Here is a 20486-nt window from a genome sequence, read left to right as displayed (position 1 = left end):
ACAATGAAATCTTACTTATAAAATTGGATTAATTAAAAGTAGTATAATTAGCTACTTCGAATTTACAAAGAATTCTACCCAGTTTATGTTACGCTTTTTATACTTATAATTTGTAAATTTTAAGCAATGATTAAATCATACCGCACACAATTACAGCAACAAGCCGAACCCAGCCCTCATAACGAGTAACAATGGCAACGGCAAAGGGACAGTCCTCAATGGCGGGACCAACGGCACTGCCGCCATCGCACCCACCGTTTGTGCTTCCTGCCAAGGTATGTATACAATAGGCCTATATTAAAATCAGATTCGACTTAGGGTCCTTCAAGAAAAGAGCGTACCAAATCTTAAAAGGCCGGCAATGCACTCGCGAGCCCTCTGGCATTGAGAGTGTCCATAGGCCCGTTTGCCCCCTGTTCTATAAAAAAAAATCATACGCATATTCTTACTTATAATGTAATTATTTAACTATACTAGTAAACCTTCATTCAACGTCTTAATCTCATTGTGGAGGAACAGGCGTGGCCCAAAAACCCTAAACAATTTTTTATGAAAATGACGGTAGTTCACGCTTTGTCATGTGACAATTTTCATACAAAATTTATTTGGCAGTAGCGAGTTACGCCTATCGTTATCTAATTTTGTCTTAAGTCCTTGATTTAAAATGTAAATTAATAAAATAAATAGTGTTTAATAAAAACGCGGACATAGTTATACTAGTCAACCACAATGTGGTAAACTGTTTTATCATGTATTTTATGAAATAGATGGCTATTTGTGTTGTGACGGAATCGTTATGTTATTATTTATCCATAAAACATTTGGCTCGCCTTTTAATTGTATTGTTATATTGCTATCAGATTCTGACATTAATTTTTTGCATTTACCAAAAGTATAAACTGAAAACAGTATATAATGTAACTATTAACGGTAACTAACGACAGCTTTAAACGATGCTATATTGCGAAAATATTTATTTTATTAATGTGCAGTAATATATATTATATGTAATAACAGATCAAGTATTTTTAATTTGTGAAATCCGGAAATGTTTGAGATTACACGGTACATATGTATCGCTTGAAATATGTCGAGTTGTCGTATTTTACAGAAAAAATTCATGTACTTAACGAAACTGAAAAAAATTGTATAATAAAAGCGAAAAAACTGATTAAACCAATGACTTTTCTTTTTCAGTAACGAATTCATCGCAATGGTACTCGTGGGGTCCGCAACACTTGCAGTACAGGTTGTGTGGCACTTGCTGGCAATATTGGAAGAAATATGGAGGCCTCAAGGTAATTTCAATTTAAATATACAAAAATAGCAAATTATTTATAGGCAATTTTTTATTTGTAATTTTTTTAACTTGTATACATATTTGCTATACAACTTACCATCATATGCTAACATCCATCATAATGCTTAAAAGAAAATGTAGTCTTCTGTTTTATTTGACATTTAATTTTATTTATGAAATTAAATTTCTGAAATATCTGTAACACTGAGGTTTTAGGTAAATGATACTAATGACTAAGATACTATTACTAGTATACTTTTCAAAAGATATGCTTTTGACAAGTATGTTAGTCACTATATATTTTTAAGAGTATGTTTCAGTCAGGACTTACTACTAAGTATGCCTTACTTAATATGTATGCCAAATCCAATACATATTTTACCTTTAGATACTTTACTTCGCCGGTTACTCCGGGATTTGAACGCACGACCGTATGGTTAAGAATCTGGTTAACTACCCTCAATTTAAAAACGTAGTATTAAATTTGGTTATTTGCAGACGGCAGGTGTATTCGGCGAGAGCGAAGTGGATTCGAATCGCGCCAATCGCGCCGTTGAGGAGGGAGGCCTGTCCGCCTCGCATCGCCCGCATCGCTGCACTGTGCTTAACTGCGCTAAGGTAAGATTGGATTTTTTTTTGTCGGGCATCGAACCCGTACTTTTGTTTTTTTCTAAATGATAAATCTTATTTTGTGGATGATGTTTAATTTTTTTTTTGTAAACATCAGCCGAACAGTAATTAAATATTGATCGTATTAATTATAAATGTGTACTGATTTCGTTAAAAATATATGTTGTTAACATATAGAAGTTAAATCACGTATATACTGCTCAGGTTTTGAGTTACGTACGTTTTAAAAATGACTGATGTGATAATGGTATTTCAATACATTAAAACCAATATTATAATTTAGTTAAAATATTTGTAAGCAGTAAAAATATATGGCATAGATAACAAGCAATGTACATGGGTCAATGTGCGTGGGTCATCATTTACATTATTCGTTATTTACATTTAGTATTTTTTTAAATTAAAGTTTAAATAATTAATATATATACAAAATATTATTTATTATTATATATTAATAAAAAAATATTATTGAATTGTAAGCAGGGAAGGCCACCGTATAGTTTCAATAAAGCCCAATTCCATACACATTTAGATATTTTATTACATATATTTTATCAAACAGGAATTCAAACTCCGTGCCCACCTGGTCCGCCACGTGGCGACGGCCCACGGCGGGTGCGAGGGCGCTCGGCCCGTGATGAAGACGCGGGCGGCGTTCTACCTCCGCGCCTCCCCCTTCACGCGCCTCGCGAGGCGACTGGTTCGGGCGTTGCGACGCCCCACGCACTTTGCCCGCTCACCGTTTTCGCCTATTAATCTGCATCAGGTCAAACACGAGTGTAAGTCTGACTTCATGAAATTTTTTTTATTTTTGCATCAAAAAACTGCTTTTGAAAAACTATTTTATTATTAAAATCCAAAATAACTGCTGATTAACATAGGCATAATATATATTTTTTTAAAACAAACATCCATCTGTGCGAAGCCGGGGAAAACCCTTAGTTTTCTTTCTTAGAAATGGCGTGGCCGTTCTGTAGTAGTTTTTCAATTATTATTTTTTATAAATTAACAGACTACCAGAACAATCTACTTTTAATATTAAATAGTATATATTGACTAAAATGATTGACTTTTTTATGTGTTTTTCTTTAGTTTAGTTTTTTTGTTTCTTTTTAGTTTTGTATAAATAACTATGTGTATTATGTAATTTTGCACTTGCTTACGTTATCTTATATATTTTTTTTGTGGCCGTCAATTCTTTCTTCTGCAACGAAGTGTAAATAAATACTTATATATAAAAAGCCAAAATGACAGCCTTTATTAATCTTAAATAAACTTAATTTTGTATCTGTTTAATATTACTTAACTACATATTATAATAAAAGTCCATTAATAATGTGGATCTCTAGTTTTACAATTAATGTTATTAGAATTTTTTAATACAGTTGCTCAAAAAGTGGCATATTGCAGGGAGGTATAGCGTTCGGAAAGTGGGCTATTACACACTCGTGCTTTTTCTTTGCCTTTCCCGCACTCGTGCGTTTTCTTTGCCAACTGTCAAAACAATGTAAAAAAACAAGCTTTGCTCATATTCTTTGCGGTTGGCGCCATTTTCCAAAAATTATTTGTTGTTGTATAAGTTATTTGTTGCACAAAATGAGTAATTTCGACGATATTTTATTTGAATGAATACCACCCGAACTCAGTATAATTGCACAAAATGCTTCGAAGAACAATTTACCGGAATACATAAGTCGCTACATATCTGCGTGCAACGAATTTATTCCGTAGAGATAAGAGAAAAAAAGCAAATAGTTTAATAAAATTGCTTAATTTTTTCGCAACTGTATTAAAAATAGTCGTTCAGTACACGTGCGGAACCGTCGTTGCAACTTGTTCCGACTGTCAACCCTCACCTTCGGCTGCGACTCGGCTCGGGTAGACATTCGTTGGAACTCGTTGCAATGACAGGCTTTCCGCACTTGTAATGAAATATACTATTTGCTACACAATAATTAATTAACTACCAGATTTTTTCTTTGCCTTTTTATTCTATTACAATAATAAACTATTCTAAACACAATGAATTGACGTGAGATGAGTGATTTGGTTAAAACAGTGATAATTTTTTGTACAAATATTATAATTTTGTCTTACTTCACAGGTACATTGGCAATGAACGCAGGCGGCGCCGAAACGCGAGCAGCGGGCAAAATACGGTCTCGTGGCCCCGTGGGCGCAGTGGCCACGAGACTAGCGACCGGTCATGGGGCTGCAGCACCCCGTTCGCAGGAATGGCTCATCTTGACACCCAAGGACCGGATGCCTTTGCCCGAACATGTCGCGTTCCCGAAACCGCCCAAGGCGCCAGGTACAATTCCGATTTCATTGGTTTTATTTAATTTAGACTATCTATCTATCTGACATTGGTAGGTTTGAGAAATAGAATCCATAATTTATGAAAGAAAAATAACAAATATTTTCAACTAAGTTCACAATGTTTACGCTAGATGGCAGCCTCATGTACGAGCGAGTACTGTCCCGTGCGGAGATAGAGGCCAGACGCGGTGATACGCCCACGCTCCCGCTCCCGCAGCCGCTCAAGAGACGCGCCTATGACGACATCAACGGACTCGACAGTTAGTAAACGATAATTCATTTAATTATCATCTTCATACTTAATGCACTAAAAAACAATATGCGTTTTTGTATTATCTAGCGTTATATTGACCTAAAATTTTATTTGGAAAATAAAATATCAGATATTCAAACCATGCGGAAATTTGCTCTATACAACAGAAAGTATCGACTTATGATGCTTTGAGAAAAAGCGTATCAATTATTAATAGGGCGGTAACGCATTTGCCATCAGCCTTGAGTGACTATAGACGACGGTATCACTTAGCATTAGATAAGTTCTTTCTGACCTGTACCCCCTGCTCTATAAAAAAATACATTTACTGGGTTTTTTTTTATAATATTTGCAATGCAATTTATTTATTTTCATATTTTTTTCTACTCGCTTACATTGGAATAGCAACAGGTAAATAAGATGTTTTTAGATATAAATCTTTACCTAGTCTAAGTGTAATCTATTCAACGAACGAAAATACTACATATGTATTTTCGTTCTTATACTTTGTATGTACAATAATAAAATTGTGAAATTTGTGTGTTCTTTAATTTTGGATTTATATGTCTGTGACCTGTGTCAACATTTCAACAAACAACAAATTTTGTATATTTTAGTTGACATCGGTTTTGTTGGTCATAAACCCATCCAAACCGTGACTAGTTTTGAATCTCCTAGGGACAATATGAATGTCGACCTAATCATAACTTTAATGCGGGTTTTTTTCTTTAAAATTAAATATGATGCTAGATATTGCATTACACCCGACTCAACCTTACATTAATAATAATAGCCTTTATTCTTAATACACATTTATTTGCAATGATTAAATCGATGTACTCCACTTAAATTATTACTTTTAATTGACAACAAGTTGCAAAATATAATTTAGAAACACATTTAAATATTTTTAAACACTAATTTTGTTTATAACACATACAAACATGTGTGGCAATCCAAATCCAAAACTTGCTGAACTGTATGTGTAAATCAAAAAGATCGTCTCATACCAGAATAAATTCAGTTGCTATATTTCGCAAGCTTAAATAGATTACCACACTAAATTATTCAACTCCACCCATATCACATGAACCAAGTTATCTTCGGTTAAGTCAGATCAATTGTTTATAAGTGTGTCATAATGAATAAAACCAATGAATAAACAAAGGTAGAAAATAAGAACATAATGAAGTACATACATGTCTGAAATGATAATAAATGTATTTATGTAAATAAATAAAATATAAGATGGCATTTGCATGCTTATTTATATGTGGCGGATTTTTGTAATTTATGTATTTATTTATTTATTTATTTATTGGGAAACCAAACAGAGACATCCTTATAATAAAAACAAAGTCAAAAATAAAACACAATACAAACACATTGGATGCATCCACAACAGGTTACACTTATACAACCATAAAAAATAATACATGACAACAACACACATAATAATAGTATAGAGTTAAGACATTAAACTATGTAACTAAATTGTAAGACTATTCTAACAAATAAACGATTTGATTTGATCAAAATGAAAATAGCCCTATAAGGTTCGGGTTCTCATAAGCACGGGTGTTCCAGGAGGCGCCAGTGCCGTGGCGGGTCCGCCGGCCAAGCGGCCCAACAAGCACCCGGCGCCGATGCAGCGGCCGTCGCGCGAGCAGTACGCGGCCATGTGTGCGCGCGCGCAGGCCACGGGACAACCGCTGCCCGCGCACGTGTTCGCACATGTACGTTGCACATTCAATTCATTCAAACCCTACATTAAATACTTAGTGTTTAGATTATTCGTTTACCTGGAGCATTGTTGGCCTAGTGGCTTCATTTAAACATTTATTAATTCAAACCTCCTTTATTAAATACTTAGTGTTTAGATTATTCGTTTACCTGGAGCAGTGTTGGCCTAGTGGCTTCATTTAAACATTTATTAATTCAAACCTCCTTTATTAAATACTTAGTGTTTAGATTATTCGTTTACCTGGAGCAGTGTTGGCCTAGTGGCTTCATTTAAACATTTATTAATTCAAACCTCCTTTATTAAATACTTAGTGTTTAGATTATTCGTTTACCTGGAGCAGTGTTGGCCTAGTGGCTTCATTTAAACATTTATTAATTCAAACCTCCTTTATTCAATACTTAGTGTTTAGATTATTCGTTTACCTGGAGCAGTGTTGGCCTAGTGGCTTCATTTAAACATTTATTAATTCAAACCTCCTTTATTCAATACTTAGTGTTTAGATTATTCGTTTACCTGGAGCAGTGTTGGCCTAGTGGCTTCATTTAAACATTTATTAATTCAAACCTCCTTTATTAAATACTTAGTGTTTAGCTTATTCGTTTACCTGGAGCAGTGTTGGCCTAGTGGCTTCATTTAAACATTTATTAATTCAAACCTCCTTTATTAAATACTTAGTGTTTAGATTATTCGTTTACCTGGAGCAGTGTTGGCCTAGTGGCTTCATTTAAACATTTATTAATTCAAACCTCCTTTATTAAATACTTAGTGTTTAGATTATTCGTTTACCTGGAGCAGTGTTGGCCTCGTGGCTTCATTTAAACATTTATTAATTCAAACCTCCTTTATTAAATACTTAGTGTTTAGATTATTCGTTTACCTGGAGCATTGTTGGCCTAGTGGCTTCATTTAAACATTTATTAATTCAAACCTCCTTTATTAAATACTTAGTGTTTAGATTATTCGTTTACCTGGAGCAGTGTTGGCCTAGTGGCTTCATTTAAACATTTATTAATTCAAACCTCCTTTATTAAATACTTAGTGTTTAGATTATTCGTTTACCTGGAGCAGTGTTGGCCTAGTGGCTTCATTTAAACATCTATTAATTCAAACCTCCTTTATTAAATACTTAGTGTTTAGATTATTCGTTTACCTGGAGCAGTGTTGGCCTAGTGGCTTCATTTAAACATTTATTAATTCAAACCTCCTTTATTCAATACTTAGTGTTTAGATTATTCGTTTACCTGGAGCAGTGTTGGCCTAGTGGCTTCATTTAAACATTTATTAATTCAAACCTCCTTTATTCAATACTTAGTGTTTAGATTATTCGTTTACCTGGAGCAGTGTTGGCCTAGTGGCTTCATTTAAACATTTATTAATTCAAACCTCCTTTATTAAATACTTAGTGTTTAGCTTATTCGTTTACCTGGAGCAGTGTTGGCCTAGTGGCTTCATTTAAACATTTATTAATTCAAACCTCCTTTATTAAATACTTAGTGTTTAGATTATTCGTTTACCTGGAGCAGTGTTGGCCTAGTGGCTTCATTTAAACATTTATTAATTCAAACCTCCTTTATTAAATACTTAGTGTTTAGATTATTCGTTTACCTGGAGCAGTGTTGGCCTCGTGGCTTCATTTAAACATTTATTAATTCAAACCTCCTTTATTAAATACTTAGTGTTTAGATTATTCGTTTACCTGGAGCATTGTTGGCCTAGTGGCTTCATTTAAACATTTATTAATTCAAACCTCCTTTATTAAATACTTAGTGTTTAGATTATTCGTTTACCTGGAGCAGTGTTGGCCTAGTGGCTTCATTTAAACATTTATTAATTCAAACCTCCTTTATTAAATACTTAGTGTTTAGATTATTCGTTTACCTGGAGCAGTGTTGGCCTAGTGGCTTCATTTAAACATTTATTAATTCAAACCTCCTTTATTAAATACTTAGTGTTTAGATTATTCGTTTACCTGGAGCAGTGTTGGCCTAGTGGCTTCATTTAAACATTTATTAATTCAAACCTCCTTTATTCAATACTTAGTGTTTAGATTATTCGTTTACCTGGAGCAGTGTTGGCCTAGTGGCTTCATTTAAACATTTATTAATTCAAACCTCCTTTATTCAATACTTAGTGTTTAGATTATTCGTTTACCTGGAGCAGTGTTGGCCTAGTGGCTTCATTTAAACATTTATTAATTCAAACCTCCTTTATTAAATACTTAGTGTTTAGCTTATTCGTTTACCTGGAGCAGTGTTGGCCTAGTGGCTTCATTTAAACATTTATTAATTCAAACCTCCTTTATTAAATACTTAGTGTTTAGATTATTCGTTTACCTGGAGCAGTGTTGGCCTAGTGGCTTCATTTAAACATTTATTAATTCAAACCTCCTTTATTAAATACTTAGTGTTTAGATTATTCGTTTACCTGGAGCAGTGTTGGCCTCGTGGCTTCATTTAAACATTTATTAATTCAAACCTCCTTTATTAAATACTTAGTGTTTAGATTATTCGTTTACCTGGAGCATTGTTGGCCTAGTGGCTTCATTTAAACATTTATTAATTCAAACCTCCTTTATTAAATACTTAGTGTTTAGATTATTCGTTTACCTGGAGCAGTGTTGGCCTAGTGGCTTCATTTAAACATTTATTAATTCAAACCTCCTTTATTAAATACTTAGTGTTTAGATTATTCGTTTACCTGGAGCAGTGTTGGCCTAGTGGCTTCATTTAAACATTTATTAATTCAAACCTCCTTTATTAAATACTTAGTGTTTAGATTATTCGTTTACCTGGAGCAGTGTTGGCCTAGTGGCTTCATTTAAACATTTATTAATTCAAACCTCCTTTATTCAATACTTAGTGTTTAGATTATTCGTTTACCTGGAGCAGTGTTGGCCTAGTGGCTTCATTTAAACATTTATTAATTCAAACCTCCTTTATTAAATACTTAGTGTTTAGATTATTCGTTTACCTGGAGCAGTGTTGGCCTAGTGGCTTCATTTAAACATCTATTAATTCAAACCTCCTTTATTAAATACTTAGTGTTTAGATTATTCGTTTACCTGGAGCAGTGTTGGCCTAGTGGCTTCATTTAAACATTTATTAATTCAAACCTCCTTTATTAAATACTTAGTGTTTAGATTATTCGTTTACCTGGAGCAGTGTTGGCCTAGTGGCTTCATTTAAACATCTATTAATTCAAACCTCCTTTATTAAATACTTAGTGTTTAGATTATTCGTTTACCTGGAGCAGTGTTGGCCTAGTGGCTTCATTTAAACATTTATTAATTCAAACCTCCTTTATTAAATACTTAGTGTTTAGATTATTCGTTTACCTGGAGCAGTGTTGGCCTAGTGGCTTCATTTAAACATTTATTAATTCAAACCTCCTTTATTCAATACTTAGTGTTTAGATTATTCGTTGTGCCAAAATCGTAGGAGTATGGGCAGATGTCAGCTGTTTCATCATATGTTTCATTATAACTGTTATTTAACAGATTTTCCAACGACATTTTGTGTGTGGGAATAACTTATTCGTTTACCTGGAGCAGTGTTGGCCTAGTGGCTTCATTTAAACATTTATTAATTCAAACCTCCTTTATTTAATACTTAGTGTTTAGATTATTCGTTGTGCCAAAATCGTAGGAGTATGGGCAGATGTCAGCTGTTTCATCATATGTTTCATTATAACTGTTATTTAACAGATTTTCCAACGACATTTTGTGTGTGGGAATAACTTATTCGTTTACCTGGAGCAGTGTTGGCCTAGTGGCTTTAGCGTGCGTCTGTCATACCTGAGGTAGACAGATCGTAGGTTCGATCACCGGCGGTGCACCAATAATTTATTTTTATGTGCGCATTTAATATTTGTTCAAATGGTGAAGGAAAACATCGTGAGGAACCGACATCTTTTAGACCCAAAAAGTCGGCGTGTGTCAGGCACTGGAGGCTGATCATCTACTTGCCTATTAGATTTAAAAATGATCATGAAACAGATTCAGAAGTCTGAGGCCAAGACCTAAGGAGGTTGTAGCGCCACTGATTTTGATTTTAATTTTTTATTCGTTTACCTAAATATGATATGGACAAAAAGATCTACTCTATCATCGTTGACAGAACCAAGAAATATGTCCACAGTGTTTGTAATTTTGTTGTATTTTAGCCAAATATATTATTATATAATATATATTATAATATATAATAGGTGAACGGTAAGCCGACAAGTCTGTCGGGTCGCGGCGGACGGCGTCACGTGATCTCGTGGATGGACGCGCCCGACGACCTCTACTACAGAGCCACTGAAACTGCCAAGTAAATATTCTTTACTGCATTTTTATCTTTACTATTGTTTAACTCATCGTCGCATTCATTTCAGATGCATGAAAAATCTACGTTATATTTATAATAATTATGTTAAATGTCCATTAAATGATAATATTTACCTTAACTAAATTTCGTTAATAAGTATAAGTAGTATATAAAGTAGAATAAGATAAAGTAACTTATAAAATTGTTAATAAAGACTATATTTATTTATTTATATGTCCATTTAAGTAAATATTTCGTATTTTTATTGTAATTTTGGCTGTTGGTAATAATACATCAGTCGGGTTTTATCAATGAACATTACTCTATATCACAATATTAAAATGCCTGACGCACACTTTAATATTTCTGAATGTAAATTATCAATAAATCCGTTGAAGATATTAAACCACATAAATTCAATCAGGAGTCTGCGGCGCTCGCTGAGCTGTGGGGAGCTGCGGCGCGGGGCCCGCGCCCCCTGGCGGGCGATGCGGGCCGGGGCAGCGGCGTCGCTCAAGGGGGCGGCGGGGGCCGTCGGGCCCGTGGGGGCGGCGGGGGCTGTGGGGGCCGTGGGGCCCGCGGGGGCGGGGGCGCCCCTGCAGCTGGTGATCCTGGACTGACAGCAGCCCCGGCCTCCGCCCCCGCGCCCCTACACCATGGAGGCGCTCCTCGGCTGACCGTGTACATACAGACCGCCCCGACGATTCTGTAGATATTTTATTGTTCTTATGTGGTTTGATCTGGCGACGAGCGATGTATTTGATACATAAACGATATGTAAGTCTATTTCATTCGGAGATTCATTGTAGGATAATTTACAATTTTTTTCATAAATAAAGCACAAATCGTATCTGTCTTTTTATTTGTAATCCCCGAGTATTCTATGATTGTTGAAAATCTCTTCCACCTCTTATTATGTTAAACCTGGTCCCCGTGGTGGAATTTTACGGCTGGATAGGTGCAGGTGAGTATTTACATAATTTTGGGTAGTTTCATCAAATCCATATTACCTCATGCTGTCAAGATTACTCTAAACCTACACAGAGTGTACAGTTCCTATTTATTTTAGCCCTAAATGGCGTTTATACTGTCAAAAATGTTTATTAAAGGTAATTGTTTTTAAAGAACGCAAAATCTGAATACGAAATTATTAATGAATAACAAAAAATTACCCGTTGTTGTACCATTACCTTGGCTGTAACAATATTTAAACTTTCGATTCCTTAAAAAATACATACTTCAAATACATGATTTTAATATAGGACTGTTGTATATCGGAACAATGATTGTCTTCTGGATTACCATTCTATGGATCCGGTAACGCGTCGATTAATTATAAATTTTGAATAATTATGCAGTTTAAAATCTCGTTTATATAAGACAAGGTAACCAGAAATAATACTTTTAGGGAATCAAAATGTGTGATGCTCATTGCTCAGTAAGTCTAGTTCTTAAATAATAAATGTAAATACATTTCAATTTTCTCTTAAATTCTGTACACCTGATTATTTTTGATATATCATTGGAGAGAAAAACGTAGTATTGGACGATTTCGTAGCAAAATTTTGCGGAAAATATTACACGAACTAGGCGTCATGAAGCTTTGTACTAGATGCATTCCCCATACTTTAGCCGACGACCAGAAACATCTTCGCATGGACTGCTGCCGCCAAATGTTGGATAAATTCAACGGCGATGGCTCAAACGGCCTGTATTCATCACGTGTGACGTCAAATAGCTGGATATATTGCTACGAACCCGAAACCAAAAGACAATCAGATCTGTGGGTGTTTCCTTTCGAGGATCGGCCAACTAAGATAAAAAAGAAGCCAAGGAAAATAAAAGGTTGCTTCATTCTTTGGTCGGAAGGTCATTTCGCGACAGTTGTGCTAGAATATGAACTGATATATCATCATGAAAGGACAGTTTCTGTAGACTGGTATTTCAATCGCTGTTTGCCTGTTGTGTTGAAAAAATTCTACAGCAGCGCCCTCGAAGAAGGATTCTCCTTCACCATGACAATGCTTCTGTGCACTCCGCAAAACGGACTGTAGCAGGTGTCGAGAAAATGAGCCATCCGACATACAGTCCTGACCTGGCGGCCTCTACATTAAGCCGTTTTTCATTTTTAAACGTTTTCAGTGTTACCTAGGCCAACCTAGGTAGGCAGGTAGTTCGTGAAACCGCCACGTCGAATCTCTTCCGCACAGACTAGTCAATATGTAAATAACTGAGTAGGGAGTCGATTACACAGTTCACTTGTTCGCAAAAGTAAAGCCTTGTGAAACGGACAGTGGAAGATTTCCAGCCATCGAGGTGGTTTACTTAGTGGTATGTCAATAATAAGTAAACTGTAGCTTCGGACAATAACTAAACCTATATTAATATGTATTACGAAAATACGATTTATATTAATGTGTAAAATTACCAAAACTATTTTAATATAAGTCTGTCTGCGATAATGAAGGCTAAATTTGAGTTTATTGGGAAAATATGTATATATAATTAATGGATTAGATGTCAAAAAACATAATAATAATAAACCGTTTATTTGAGTTATTTGTGAAAAATAAGTGGTATATTTTTATTGATTAATTATTATTTAAAAAGCCGTTTAAGGTACTCCTTAGTCCTTATCCGGAAGTATCTTTCGCTATCAGAATCCATCTCGTTCTTTTTGTATCGAACTTCGAACACCTATTGTTTCGAGGTCCATGGCAACTCCCACCAACGCAGGGTTGGTCCGGATTTTCTCTTGCCACCAGGATGTGAGTTCAGTAAGCACCTTGAGGTTCGACATCCGCACTTCGGTGTGCATGTATCAACTACTTCAACAAGTTTTTGTCAATTTTATGTATTGGACGATGTTATGTTAGTGTCGTTAAGGAAGTTATAACTAACATCTTCTTCGTTCAAGCGATTAAGTTGAACAGTGTTCAATGAACACTCAAAAATAATTTGAAGACTCTTCTGCTCAAAGGGGAGCAAGCTCGTCCTTCTTGCTTGAGGTCAAGTATTCAGCCAAAAGTAAGCACTGGTAGACGTAGACGCACCGTAGTAACATATTACAACTAACAGCAGTAAATACTAAAGAAAATTGAAATGGAAATTCAGGATATGAAGTTATTACTCCCCGAATTAGTTATAGTGCTGAAATAGAAGGTAGTGTTGATTAATTGGACAAAAAACACTACAGATGCAATGGTTGAATTACGGATTAAGCAACACTAGTTAGCCAGTCTTTGGACCGTGTCAGGTAATATACACAATCCAACTTTTACTTCTAATAGAATGCTGTAGCCTACAAATTACCGCTACAATCTCTTCAATGACGTCATACCCTGAATGCTCAAACATCAACGACCGGCGCTCATTATCGGTATCGGAACGGATTTTAGGTGATAAAAAGCATCTTACATTTTATTTTTTTAATAGGGGGCAAGCGGGCAGGAGGCTTACCAAACTTTGATACATTAACTTCATGGCAATAAAGTAGAAATTTCCTTGAAATACTACGATATAGTAACAAAAATACCGCTTCGGTAAGCTTGAGGCTACTGCTTCGGCAGTTTTGAGTTACTTCGATACGCCATCGTAGCTAGGTCGATGCAGCATGCTTTTGGATGCTTCGTCATCACTAAGAACGATGCAGCATGCCAAGACAGTTTCCGACAGTGTGCGCTAGCATGTGGGAGTTCCGAAGGAACCCTTTTCTTGCCGATTTCGATAAGTGCCGGGCCTTAGATTATATAGGTAAAACTTCTCGACCACTGGGAACCTCAGGGCCAGATTAGTCGAGCAAAAACAGCACCTCCATAACGAGCATTTTCATCCTCTACTGGTAGTTCAATATAACAACACAAACGCTATCGTAAATACTAAAGTACCACGTAAAAGATTTGTTGCACACACGTTGCCGGCCTTTAAATGTAAATTTAACTCGATTTTTTATAAATGATTTATGATTTGGTATAGTATAAGGTCCATCAATGCGAAATCCATCCTCACTACTCAGTTAAGGTCGAAATAAAAACACGTTTTAAAAAGTTATATTTATTCGAGTACATAACTACATCTTATAATAGGGGATAACTATTCCGCGTGATAAATATGTTTTAAGTGGATTTAAGACACCTGCTTCGTCACATTTTGCGATATCACATAGGTCATGAGTTACAGAGTAGAAAAATAAATTTCACATATGCTGCGAGAGAAAACTGTGTTTCTATATAACTTATACGTATATATAGTCTGTATGTTGATGGCACTATTAACAACTTTGATGAGTTTAATAAACATTGTACTTAACAATTGTTTAGTTAAATAAGATAGAGTCTGATATAAATGATTCCATAAAATCTTTATAAATAAATATTTTTCATATAGCTATGAATCATTTTGAGTACTAAAATGACCCATAGCATTGCTCCGCGACCAACGGAATCTATTTTAAACAACTGCAAATCATATTTTACATGCTATACGTAGCATGAAACGTTGTTTAATTATAATTATTAATAAATAATAAATTGACTCACAACTGTTAAGTTCTTGTCAAAAATGTTAGCTTCGGCTATCGATAAACGTATCTCTTAACAGTATATTTGTACTGCGTAAATACATTAATCAAATATGTACGCACTGGTAATTACTTGAGAGATACAGTTATGTTGGCTCAAACTGATAGATATAATCTATTGGTAATCGCAATAAATCAATCGAGATTCTAATTAAAAAAATCATTAACATTTACGACAAGAATCATCATTTGCATAACGATTGCTGTTAGCATAACTATCTATAACAGACTGCATCTTTTGAGCAAAACTCTGCATTCGAATGCAGAGAGATAGAAATAAAAACACAGTTCACTCCGAACAGCTGATAAATACCTAAATGTACTGAGTTAGATTGAGCAGGATTTTACACCTAATTACTCTACAACTTTGTTGGTGGACATGTTTAAGAGCGTAGTAGGCCATACACAACTATTTTATACAATTCCAATAATATTACATCAAAGTCAGTCCTTTAATCCTTCAACTGTCCTTATAATACAATAACCCAATAATAAATTGCAGAAAACTATCTCTAGGATTTAATCTCAAGGCTTTATCGCGGTCGATTCTTAAAATACACGATACAAAAATACTGTACAATTAGAAAAATTATTATTCCTGGGTATAACTCTAACCTTTACGTAAGCGGTCGATTCCTATATAACCTCCTATATACTCCCGCTCAATACACCATTCACAAGCTATATGTACATGTCTTTTAATTTATATGTTACATAAACACACATCCAAATTTGATCCCAAAACTGTAGTCTTTGTCTCGTTTTATTTTCTAAATTAAATAATGAGATCGTGAGTTATTCAATATGGAATTTAATCTGCGAAATGACCGAAAAATATAATTTCGTGTGATACAAAAAAAAAATTGCATTTTCAATATTAAATTTGTATTACCATTTATAAATAGGTTTATATCAATTTGTCAAGGCACTGTTCGTTAACAATCGACAAGGTAGAATTTGTATCGCCTCAGCTATAGAGCCAATATGAAAATATATCAAATCGTACAAATAATTCGTATGAAAATACACGCATCTGCATACAAACACTAATAAAATAGTTAATTTCCGGTATAATATACATTTTGTAAATACATTTCCGGGTGGGTATATACAACCCGAAAATCGGAATCTATACAAAAATATTTTATTCAGTTTCATATTTAATAAGCGATCCATAGGTTGCGGACCAACGAATAGATAGGTGGGATGTGATTTTTGGACTTAAACAGAAGCCAATTCAATGGAGACAATGATTGGAATGTTTTAAGGAAATTCGTGGGAAAGTCATTGTCTCGCCGCGGAATGAATTAACGACGTAATAGAGCCGTGACACAATCGAGCACATTGATTTAACTGTTTCATTGTCAGCGACGAGATACTCAGTGCTTCGACAGGTTCAATGGCAAATCTGAAATTCAATTCTTCATATTATTGGAGTATAGGCCTTCATTTCTGCTGGCAACTTTTGGCGCCAATTTGAGTGTTTGAATATGACCAGTTTCCCAATTTCTGTTACCCAGTTTCTTTTAAACTATTATGAGTAGCGGACAAAAAATTTAGTTTCTGATAGAAATCTTATCAGTAAACAGACACAAACAACTCTATCGTCAGTAATCAATTGACAAACATATATAGACATAAGCAAAATTATAAAATTAAAACACGAGTATTATATTGTGAATACATAGAAATTGTCGTCTCACAAATATTTTGTACGATCAGGTAGGTAAGTAGGTATGATAAACAAACGTGACTTACCTGAAGTGGGTTCGTCTTTAGGTATGTGATCCGTGAGCAAGGGATGGGCGAGCGGTGGCCAGGCGCCGGGAGGGACGCCGGGCGACATCGCATAGTGCATCCACAGCGGCGCGGGGGCAGCGGGGGCCCGGTAAAGGGGCGGGTAAGCGTAACCGTACACGTAGGGAGGCCAGTCCTCTCGGCCCGGCGAACCGCGGTACGTCGGCGGGGCCCTAGCATAGCCGGGTGCCGCGTACCCGCGATAGGCCACTCCTGCCCCCGTCGGCGGCGTCGGTGAATCCCGAGCAGCCCCACGCCCGGGCGAGTCCAACGAAAGCCCATACCGGTACCGATACCCGTCGGGACTGGGACTCAGGTCCGGGGACGTCACGCTCGACGGAGACTCCGTCTTCAAGGACGGCGGATACGAGTGGGGAGACCTCTTCGCCTCCGGCGACCGCCTCGTGCCAGTCTCTTCCGGCATGCTCAGCAAGGAGTGTATGCTGTAACTGCTCACGTTCTTGGACACCGTCTCCTTCTTTGGCAGTGTGCCGTTCTGCGCGCGAGTTGGCTCATGGGCGCGGTGCGGCGTGTGACTGGGCCCCGGCGACGGCGGGTACGACGCCGTACTCAGCGTCGGCACGGTCTTGGCCCGCCTCTTCGTCGCCTGGTCCTCGAGACTGACTCTTTCCATCTCCCTGAGAATTCGCTTCCGAGGCGACACAATCACATGCTCTTGGCGGCAGTTGGCCAATTTCGCATTCACGAGGACCGGAAACGCCGCGACTTTCTCCCGGAGCTTGTCTACGATTTGCGATAGCTCCTTTCTTTTAGCGATCGGTTTCCTCTTTTTGTAAACCCTTAACTTATGATACTGATACGGTTTCTTGAGTTTCATATGATAATATTTTTCTCGATCTAAATCCGTCCACCGATCATTGTCGTGTTTCGTTTTCGTTTCAATCGGGGCGTCGACTACGTCCTCCCCTCTGCAGGCCTTATCGTCGGCGACGTCGCCGTTCCGTTTGGCCTCTTCGAACGAGGCGTCGTGGTGGACGGGATCGTGAGGGCGACGGCGCTTAAGGCGCGAGGCGGCGCGCACGAGAGCGGCGGTTAGGGTGGAGGGCCGGCAGTAGTACATGGCTAACTCTTTGGAGAGATTGCGGCGCGGGGCAGGCTGCTTGAAGGCGTGATCTCGGTGAGAGGCGCAGGGCGACGAATGCAACGACGAGTTGTCGTCGGACAGCGAAAGCGTGGCGCAAGGCGCGGCAGCGTGAGGCGGCGGCGGCGTCCCGGGCGCTCCGGCCGGAGGCCAGAACGTCTTTCGTGGCACCGACACCCAGCCCGACCGCTCCCCACCGCGGACCAGCTCCAGAATGAATTTCCCATCTGAAATGTACAAATATCCATAAAATTAATGTCTGCAAAGAACATTTTACAGTAAAATAATTTCAATTGCTGTAATACTCTGAAAACATATTATGTATACCTATATGTGTACACTAAAATGTCAGATATCAAGCACGAAGTTTGATGTTGAACTGTTTTATTATTATCATGAAAAGATATTAAAATATCAAAATTATATCACAGTCATCAGACAACCACATGCTTCCATAAAACTCGACCAATATTTGTTTATGATGATTGGATGCTTAACAAAACAAGATTGTTCCTACAAAATTAAAACTTCATCATACACTTTACACAATAATATTTACCAAGATAAAATTCAGAATAGTAAATGAACTGAAACTAACTATATTAGTTCACATCTTAATAGTTGTTAAGTAATTTCATAATAATAATTGATTTTGAAATAGTTTAAGGCCAATTATTCAATATTAAAGATGTCTAAGTAGATGGAGCTTACTATTATGAGCACTATTTGGTACACTAAAATATAATTTAGAAATGAAAATACTTCTAATAGTTTTCAAATGTATTTCCTTTCTACTTACAACTATTATTTGAAAATATACCGAAAAAATGTTCACTGGTATTTAGTTTTAAAGTAATTAATTAGAAGACATATAGTTATTGGTATGGCATTAAAACTATTAAAATCTGATCTTACTTCAAATTTCATTATAGATTTCTTTAAAAATAAATTGAATTAAAAAATATGATAGTCTTACTAATATGATGTTGTTATAAGCTTAACATAGAACATATATACTTAGTTAATTTGAGTTGCTTTGTATACTCCAAATATTACAGACAAGAACTGTTTAATCAATGCACTTGATGATTAAATATTTAATTATAATTTATACAGTTATAGATATCCAAGTTTAACTATGATAAGTACCACTAGCCCATAATATTTGCTTTATTAAATATTATGATAGAATGCCAAGTCATTAGCAATGTTTTGAATCCATTTAAGACTGTTTGGTATGAAAAACAAACCCAAATACAACTTTTTATATTCTCACAATTTTTCACTTATTTCATTATTACTTGTTTTTAGCAAGATTTAAAATCCAACATGTATCATATACCACAAAAAACAGATAGATAAGAACAAAATAATTAAATATTAAACTACAAAATCTAAACCCAGTCATATAGCACAAAATTTTAAAGATATATTTTGCTAATTAGACATAACAGCAACTTATTGATTCTCTTAATAAGATCTTTAACTCTGTTTATAATAGCAATAAGTGTGCTTTTCCTCTACAGATACAAATTGTTTGTTCCGCTAGGGTGCACCTAGCTCCTTACAAAATATAATAGCACAGAAGCTGTATGCAGACAATTGGCAACTGCTCAGTCAAATGTAGCTTAGTTATCAGAGCATGAATGACTTTCTTTTCCATTCTTAATAACATTAAATGCATTAATCTGAAAGCCCAATCCTATTGAAAAACAACTTTTATCATAATGTTTAAAGAAGTTCTTTGTACAGTTGTGAACATATGAGCTACTAACCTTTGAAAAACTTAAGCCTGCCACCCGTAGCCGCGGGCGTTGCATTCTGTGCGGGAGGATCGTCATTAAGACCTTTGCTACCATTTACACCATGTCTTCTGTCTAATTCTTCTGTCATTTTGGTACATGTTGTCAGAGTTGTGTTCGTTCCTTCCTGTATATGCATTTCATTTCTACTCGCTCATTCAAAACTTGAGCTATTGCTTAGTCCTAAAATTCTCGCCATGTCGTACCGAGAACTAATGGCAGCGCAATACATAACACTCGTTGATTAACATCAACTTTCAACGTTTCCGTACGAGTCCTCATCCTATTAGGGCCACCTGCGGGAAACTCGGCCGACACTCTCGTAAACACATTACCGACACGGTGACTACAGAATTCAAAAACTTTTGCTACAATCTTTATAACAGCAGCACACACAATATTATATCACTCCCTAATTAGCTGCTCTACAAAATCACAATGCCGGAATCCTGATTATTATCAGGGTTTCGACAGTACTTGATAAAAAGCTGTTCGTTTTTCAGCACATAGTTCATTCACACCCAGCATCCATTTTGATTCGTTCAAAATCCAAATAAAATCGTTCAATTTGGGCATAATAAACTCGAAAATTTGTGATTGCGTTGATAATTTCGTTCAGAAACATATGCTACATGTCTAGGATTTTTTGATTA

At 36.2% G+C, this 20486-nt stretch overlaps 2 protein-coding genes across 3 annotated transcripts in view; one reads left to right on the top strand and one right to left on the bottom strand.

Annotated features, from left to right (window-relative positions):
• LOC110997515 (metastasis-associated protein MTA3) overlaps window positions 1-11403 on the top strand; it is a 48345-nt gene extending 36942 nt beyond the window's left edge. The window contains exons 9-18 of one of the 2 annotated variants that reach the window (XM_045630031.1): window positions 157-275; window positions 1198-1298; window positions 1799-1918; window positions 2493-2709; window positions 4035-4241; window positions 4381-4509; window positions 4908-4913; window positions 6090-6238; window positions 10450-10556; window positions 10978-11403. In XM_045630031.1, coding sequence (XP_045485987.1) covers window positions 157-275; window positions 1198-1298; window positions 1799-1918; window positions 2493-2709; window positions 4035-4241; window positions 4381-4509; window positions 4908-4913; window positions 6090-6238; window positions 10450-10556; window positions 10978-11173 — 1351 coding nt within the window. In that variant the 3' untranslated portion in view covers window positions 11174-11403. The remainder of the gene's footprint in view (window positions 1-156; window positions 276-1197; window positions 1299-1798; window positions 1919-2492; window positions 2710-4034; window positions 4242-4380; window positions 4510-4907; window positions 4914-6089; window positions 6239-10449; window positions 10557-10977) is intronic. The other variant, XM_045630032.1, reaches the window with a different exon arrangement.
• A 3187-nt stretch (window positions 11404-14590) lies between these two features.
• LOC110997519 (protein hairless) lies at window positions 14591-20422 on the bottom strand. The gene is made up of 3 exons (XM_022265710.2): window positions 19807-20422; window positions 16891-18258; window positions 14591-16540 (listed from the first exon to the last, which is right to left on the bottom strand). Exons 1-3 carry the CDS (start codon window positions 19970-19972, stop codon window positions 16512-16514), a joined length of 1563 nt encoding a protein of 520 aa, XP_022121402.2. The 5' UTR covers window positions 19973-20422; the 3' UTR covers window positions 14591-16511.
• Between the last annotated feature and the right edge of the window lie 64 nt (window positions 20423-20486).

This window comes from Pieris rapae, chromosome 11 (genome assembly GCF_905147795.1).
Source record: "Pieris rapae chromosome 11, ilPieRapa1.1, whole genome shotgun sequence".
Taxonomy (NCBI): domain Eukaryota; kingdom Metazoa; phylum Arthropoda; class Insecta; order Lepidoptera; family Pieridae; genus Pieris; species Pieris rapae.
This window is presented reverse-complemented; position numbering and strand designations above follow the sequence as displayed.